The sequence below is a fragment of the Macaca thibetana genome, chromosome 7, assembly GCF_024542745.1.
Source record: "Macaca thibetana thibetana isolate TM-01 chromosome 7, ASM2454274v1, whole genome shotgun sequence".
In the NCBI taxonomy this organism is placed as follows: domain Eukaryota; kingdom Metazoa; phylum Chordata; class Mammalia; order Primates; family Cercopithecidae; genus Macaca; species Macaca thibetana.
Window position 1 is genome coordinate 500,941 of NC_065584.1, and position 8,139 is coordinate 509,079.

At 43.3% G+C, this 8,139-nt stretch overlaps 1 gene segment (V, D, J or C); it reads left to right on the forward strand.

The window, feature by feature from the left end:
* Window positions 1-3,644: 3,644 nt before the first annotated feature.
* LOC126958604 (immunoglobulin heavy variable 1-69-2-like) lies at window positions 3,645-4,108 on the forward strand. The segment is given in 2 exon segments: window positions 3,645-3,706; window positions 3,792-4,108. Coding segments are annotated over 2 exon segments (363 nt in total).
* Window positions 4,109-8,139: the final 4,031 nt, after the last annotated feature.

Below are 8,139 nucleotides of genomic sequence, written 5' to 3' on the forward strand. Positions count from 1 at the left end.
GTTATAAGCAAATTATGATTTAATTTACAAGAATACTGTCTCACACATATATACACACAGGTTTTTAGTATTTGTTTGCTGTCTTTTACATTATAATATCTTATAGTGCTTTGTATTTATTTCATGTATTAGTTTTATTTTAATTTCACGTAGGTTCCTCATTCCTTCATCTGTGTATTACATTTCGCTAGAACGATCACATATTTTAGATACAAAGCAATGTAAAGCTCCTGATTGCAGTTGTCTGTGAAGCAGGCAGGGAGAGTGGAAGGAAATGGTTCACACTCCTGACCCTCTGTGCACAGCTGTAAGTTCCCAAAAGCAGAGGACCCTGCTCTGCACCTTCCCTGGGGACAGCTTTATTATTGTTGAGTCTTGTGCTTAATTAATGAGAGTTTCTGTTTCAGGTGTGCAGGTCCAGGTGCAGCTACTGAATCCAGTGCAGGAGTGGAAATAAGTTTCCAAAACACAGTGTCACCTGAGAGATAAGAGTCCATCTCTCTAGGACCATCTGAATTCCCGCTTCCTGGACGGAGCCCCAGAATCATAAAAACATCTCATATGTGTCCTGCACTGTGTCTTCTGTGTCCCTGCATGCTCAGCAACATCTGTGTGGTGCCACTTATACTTCATGAGATGAGACTCCTGCTGCGTGTGTCAGGTCACTGGTGATCTCTGAAGCTCCTTCTGGTTTCTGCTTTAATATGTAAAGAGCATGTCAATCATCACCCACATTCTTACAAGAATATAAGCGTGGAAAATTGATTATCAATGATTTCTTGGATCTGTTGAATAAGTGAAATTGCAGGGAAACCAGGACCCCAAAACTACAAAGACGTTGAAATAGAGATCATCAGACTGATGGAACAAACTTTCTGTGGCAATAAGATACCAAATAATAAATGAGACCCAATGCTACACCAGGCAAGGATTAAGTCACTCACCCCTACACTTAAAACATAGATTATGTTGTAACTTCCACAGAGCTTTTTAACAGCTAAACAAGTACTGGTACTGAGATAATCAATATTAAAACATTTGCAGCTCATGGAACTCCAGACACTGCATAACTGTGCGCTTGTTCCACAAGCCATAAATAGAGCTTTGATTGGAGAAGAGACTGATTTCAGTAACTTTCTCCTGATAAGAGATCACTGACCATGGATTGTCCTGGCCAGATCACAAAGGCTGTGTACTGTGTGTCTTTCTGACCCTGTACAAAGCCCTTTTGATGTACCGGGCCTGACTGTAATTCACTTAGTTCTTAAGTGCTCACCCCAAAGCGCACCTGAAATGCATGTAACATGTGTGTTTCCTTATTAGATATGAGCGCCTGCCCACGATATGAATATCCACAGCTCCTTCTATAGCCTGCTGAGTGTGTACACTTAGCCAATCCATTCGCATGAATTCATTTCTCATCTTTCCCTCCCTTGAAGTGTCTGCTCACAGTCTCTGTGGGAGGCTTTGCTTCCCACCCTGTTAAGAGGACCATCCTGCAGCTTCAACCGTTTCTCAGAAATAAAGTCTCTTTTCTAAATTGATAAATTGGTTGATTCTTCAGTTGACAGCACAAGCTGGTGGGAACAGTTAGATGGTAATTCCATAAATGCCTGGAGGAAGCTGTGGATAGGGAAAGGGTAAGATCTCCCGGGGGGCTGCACACCCCACACTTTGATGGAATTTCCCTCCAGAAACTTCTGGATTTTCAAGATGAGAATCCAAACAGATTCCCTCATGTCCCTCATGGCTCTGTCATCAGGAGAGCCATACTCTGATAAATGCCCCAGAATTTTCTCCAGACAGACCCGACAGATAAAAAATACTTTTCAAGATCTTTATTCTATATGAGGGGAAGGGATTATTTTTCATCCAAGACAGCTTCACCTTAGCCTTCCTGTGTCATGAAAAGGGGTATAATTAATAAAACAACTGGGGTCAGATTCAAGAGAATAATCTGTGGATGCTTCAGCCAGGAGGGGGAGCGGAGGATAGAGGAAAATCAGCTGTATCACTGGAGACTCCTTGTAAGGGAGCAGCACAGAGAAAGAACAGCAAGAAAACATTGAAATTCAATTTCAAGAATATATACTCCTCCCCTGCCCACCACATCACCTCCTCACCAATAGGATTAATCTGGATTAAAGAGAAAAGTGTGGCAACACACAGACTCTGTCTAAGGACTAGAACTAAGGGAAACCAAAGGCAGAGGGAGAGAAAAAGTCAAGGACAGTAAAGTGATTTAAAGCCTCTGAGACCAACACCTTCGGGAACAAGGTCAGTACCCCTCCCTCAGTGACCTTAGATATACCTCTCACGGGACATCTGCAGGGTTCTCAGGTGAGAACTAGCCAAGACAACGTGAAGGCACCTTCTGAATCTCCAGCGTTACTGAGCTTACTTTAGTTCTGTCTAGAAAAACAAAACAACAAAAACAACAACCACAAACATAACCAGGACTGGGGCCAGTGCTGGAAGCACTTTTCATTGACAAGATACTAGGAAGGAGGGCAAATCTGAGGCTTGTTACTGCGCAAATATGCCACTGTGAGTGTGTGTGTGTTGGGGGGTGGACCTTGAGACATAGGGTTTGTGCATGAAATTATAATCTGATGTGAACTTTGACCACAGAATCCAAAAAAAAAAGTCTGCCTCAAAGTCCCCATCAGTTCCTGGACTCGACATGTGTCTGGACTGTATCAGTGCATCTGGAGCTCCAGGGAAGGGGTTCCCTGGTGGCTTTAGTCATTCCTTGCTTGCTGTGCCGAGGTCTCCCTGTAGGCTTTGTTAGGTTTCCTAAGGTCTATTTTCTATTGTAGGAAGTGGTGTGAGAAGTAGTTGCTGTCCCTGAAGGAGCATTCAGAGCCAGGGCACAGTCACGTCACATTGAGCTTGAGACATTGGGAGAAAAATGCTCTGTGAGCCCAGAAAGGAACTTCCCTGCAGGGCATTAGTTGAGCTGCAGAGGGTGCTCAGGATGCACCCAGCACAGGATCCAGCTCTGGGGCAGGTGCACAGGAGGTTGGGGAGGAGTTTTCTCTCAGGGATTGAATATTCCTTATTTCAAAGCAATAATGACATAAAATTTAAATAAGAATTTAGCAAGTACTGATGTGTCTTTAGTATTCTCTTGCATACACAGCCTTTACCTAATGCAAACCATATTTAAAAGAAGAAATGTCTAGGCCTTTCAAATGTATTTATCATTAGGAATTGAGGGGTGCTTTTATTAATTCAATGGGTGTTACTATCGGGAGACACACTCATCCCAGAAGTTAGATGTGCAGAGGGCAAGGCCCAGGAAAGTTCAGGTTGTCAGTGTGCCATGTGAAAAAGGAATCACATTGAGGACAATGTCCTGTGAGATTCTGGTTTTCTGTAAGAGGAGTTCTGTCTTCATGGACTTCTAAGCATGTCAGATGACAAATATCATTAAACAAGTTCAGGTCATGGAGCTCAGCATCCCACTGTGGAGTGGGCCGTGTGTCACCTATCTTCTTCCCCAGGGTGGGGTGACTTGAGCTATGAAATACCTGCCTCATGAATATGCAAATGCACTGGTGTCTAGCGAGGTAAATACAGATCTGTCCTTGCCGAGAGAGCATCACACAACAACCACATCCCTCCCCTACAGACGCCCCCAGAGCACAGCACCTCACCATGGACTGGACCTGGAGGCTCCTCCTCTTGGTGGCAGCAGCTACAGGTAAGAGAATCCTCAGTTCCAGGGCTGATGAGGGGACTGGGTCCAGTGAAGTGGTGTCTCATTCACTCCTCTGTCCTCTCCACAGGCGCCCACTCTGAGGTCCAGCTGGTGCAGTCTGGGGCTGAGGTGAAGAAGCCTGGGGCCACCGTGAAAATCTCCTGCAAGGCTTCTGGATACACCTTCACCGACCACTACCTGAACTGGGTGCGACAGGCTCCTGGAAAAGGGCTTGAGTGGATGGGAGGTGTTGATCCTGAAGATGGTGAAGCAGACTACGCACAGAAGTTCCAGGACAGAGTCACCATCACCGCGGACATGTCTACAGACACAGCCTACATGGAGCTGAGCAGCCTGAGATCTGAGGACACGGCCGTGTATTACTGTGCAAGAGACACAGTGTGAAAACCACATCCTGAGAGTGTCAGAAACCCTGAGGGAGGAGGCAGCTGTGATGGGGCTGTGAAGATGACAGGATTTATGAGGTCTAAATTATTTAGAAGATGGGTTAAGTCACTGAGTAAAAGTAGAAATAGAAAGATATATACATTCCAATCATATAGGAAATAATCTTTTCAACTTTCACCCTATAAGTAACATTCACAGAGTGGGAAAGGCAGCCATCAATCAGGCTGATGCAAACATTCCTTTGTGAGGACATAAATTTTAAAATCGAATGGATAAATCATTTGGAGCAGGATTGCTTGATCACATGGTAAGACTAAACATAATTTCTAAAAAGTGGCCGACATTTCTACCAAAATGTCTTTGTCAGTCCCATTTACATTAAATTTATTTTAAAACATTTTTAGGATTACAGCAAATTTGAGTAGAATAAACAGAGTTCCCACATACTCCTGCCCAAGACACGCACAGCCTTCTCTGTGATCAACACCCTGCACTGAAGTAATAAATAACTTGCAACAGATGAATCCACATGGACACATTAATTGTCTCCTTTTCTGGTGGTCCCTGGTGTAACAAGCCTAAGCTATCTTGAAGCACCCTGGGTTCTTCTAGTGCATTACATGAAATGATGCCAGGTAGAGGGAAAGTGAGTGGGGACATTCCTCCTTTCACTGTTTCCTCAAGAATCCATAAAATGTAGATTGATTTAGAGCTTATCTGACTCCTGGTTTTCTATGCCCCTACCAAGAGGATAAGGCCTGCAGGCATTTACAGCAGGGGTCCCCAGCCCCTAGGCAGTGAACCAGTATGGGTCAGCAGCCTGAGAGAAGGCAGGGCGCACAGCAGGAGGTGAGCGGTGGGTGAGCATCACTGCCTGAGCTCCGCCTCCTGTCAGATCAGCTGCACATTAGATTATCCTAGGAGCTGAATTCTAGTGTGAACTGTGCATGTGAGGGATCTAGGTTGCACGCTGTCTGCGGGAACCCAAAGTCTGATGATTGCAGGTGGAGCAGGTTCATTCTGTAACCACCTGCCTCCATTATCCATGGAAAAATTGTCATCCACAAAATCATTCCCTGGTGCCAAAAAGATTGGCACTGCTGGAGTAGAGGCAGGTCTGTGCAACTAAAAGGCCAGCAGCTTCTGGTGAATCCTATAATTAATGTCATTTAACGAGCAGTGGAGACTCGTCGTGAGGGACTTCATAAATAATGCCCTTCAGTTGGATTCAAAACACTATAAGCTCTTGGGGAGTGTTTCTTGATAAAGCACTTTGTGCAGAAAAGGCAAACACATGCATGGGATCCAGGCAGGAACAAAAGATTCCTTTACAAAGTGGTTGGGCACCTGGAAGGAGCTCTCAGGGTTGGGCACTGTATCCTTTGCTGGCTACACTTTAGCCAGAGGCCTGAGCCTGATTGGCCTTGCAGTGGGAGAGCCTCACAGGGGTCACAGGTTACAAAAATTCCTCTCATTCTCCAGCTGAGCAAGCCCATCGCGCGCTTGTCAGTGTCAGCCCCACGAGGGGCGCACTCGGGAAGGTGACAAGATGCTCACAAACCTCCCCCCATTAATTATCCACCACCACACACTCAACTGCAACCCGTGCTCCAGAAAGGGACAGGGGCCTGCAGAGATAAACAGAATGGAAGTATTTTCTTACCTGGGAAAGACACTGCCAAATACCACATGTTTCAGGAAGGTTAACTCATAACTGTTCAGGAAGTGACTGAAGGACAGTGGTGGGTGAGGTGATGGGACAGCCTCAGGGCTGCACATGAGGAGGGTTCCCTCCCCACACAAGCTTATTCTCCAGGAGCTGCACCAGGATCTCATAGAGGATCAGGAAGGATTCTGAGAACATTCTTCCATGGTGCTGCCTAGAGGCGGAAAATACAAAAAAAATCAGTTCTAAACAAAGTATGACACTTGTTATTAGAAACTATATCTGAAACCTGTGGGAATCCTGACATAACACACCATTATCTGTGAACAAATATTTAACCCCTCCTTCCATGGGGAGGTCGACGAGGTTGGATCAGTTCTTTCATGGATAATATCCCCCAAACTCCTCTCCACTCCCTGCATATCCCCGGGTCTCTCAGTGACAAGTGCTCCTCCATGGAATGTGCTTGCTGTAGGGAGATCTTCAATTTTCCCGTCTTCTGTTTTCTCGTGTTTCTCTCCTCCTCTGAGATTAAGAAACTCGCCTGTATGTAGTACATCACAGTCTAATATCTCTCATGGACAAAACAGTGGCCAAACCAATCAACCATGTGACTGACAGCAACCACCGGCGGCCACCATCCCCTCCACAGCTCTGTGTCAGGACATCACCTGAGAGATTATATTTGCAACTTTCTTTCACAAGCATCTTAAAACCGTTGCATCCGATTTCACAAGGAGATGTCATCTATCCATTTCCTCTTCCTAGAGAGCAAAAGGAGATGAATACCATATACACTTCATCTCTCTGGATTATTCAAATCAAATTGTCCCTTTATCACCTTCTGATTTCTGGTCTACACAGAACACTCTACAAATTTTTCTCACCGGTGTTATACCAAAACCGATACATATTCAAGATACTGGAATAATTTCAAGCTACATTATTATTCTAATAATTCCAAGAATTTAGAATTACAATTATCCTCTTTTCTCTCTTTTTTTTTTTTTTTTTTTTTTAAGATGGAGTCTCAGTTTTCTCCCAGTCTGCAGTGCAATGGTGTGATATCGGCTCACTGCAACCTCTGCCTCCTGGGTTGGCAATTCTCCTGCCTCAGCCCTCGAAGTAGCTGAGATTATAGGCACCCACCACCATGCCCGGCTAATTTTTGTATTTTTAGTAAAGACAGGCATTCATCATGTTGGCCAGGCTGGTCTCTAACTCCTGACCTCAGGTGATCTTCCCATGTATGCTGGGATTACAGGCTTGAGCCACTGCACCCGGCCAATTATCCTCTTTTCATAGATGGATAAACTAACCTAGGCCTTTGAAAATAAACCCTTACCTGAGAGTGAAAAGATAAGACATAGATCTGGAGAATTTGCTTGCAAATCAAATATTTGGAAAAGGACTTTTATCATAAATATACAAATTACCTTACAATTGAACAACAACAAAACCGCACAATTTAAATTTAAAATGGGTAAAGACCTGAATAGAAACTGCATCTAAAAATAAATATAAAAAGTGATCCACTGGATTTTCGTTAGGTACATGTATATTTAACATTGAAAAAATCCTACTAACCTAATAGAATATGTAAAATACACAATATAGACAATACCAAATGGTGATGAGTAAGTTATAAAACAGGAACTTTCACCACTTGATGATGGGAATGCTGAAATGGCACATAGACAACTACAGTTAATAATTTATTGTATATTTCAAAATAGCTGGAAGAGAAGATTTAGAATGTGCTTAACACAAAGAAATAATCAATGATTGAGATGAAGGATATCCCAGTTATCCGGATTTGATCACTGCACATAATATTCTTTTATCAAAATATAACATGTACCATAAAAAGGTTTTGAATGATTACATATCTACATAAATTAAACATTAAAAAAAAAACAAAACACCAAGGCATGGGGATCCAGCTAAGTGCAGATTCCCATTAGATGGGATGTTCTGCATAATCTGTAAACTAATCAGAATCTTTGTGCTTGTAAATGACTTTAGAAATCAGCTAGACTACTTGTGTCTAAAGGGAAGTCTACCAACTTTAACTCTTTTCCTAATGGGTGATGATTTTGAACATAAAAGAAATGCCAACATTTGTTTCTGGTAAGTTTTCTTCTTCTACTGTCAGGAGAAAAGGATTGCAGGGAGGAATCTGAGACCATCTTTCATGTCTCAACTTCAATGTGATTGCCTCAGTAAATTTTTTTCCCATACCCCTGACTAGGAGAAGTCTCATATACATCCTATGAAGTAAAAGCAGAATTCTAAGCACCCCAACTGATTGGATGGACCCTTTCTCTTCACTAAGGAGTTCCAGAGACTCTTGAAATCAGGT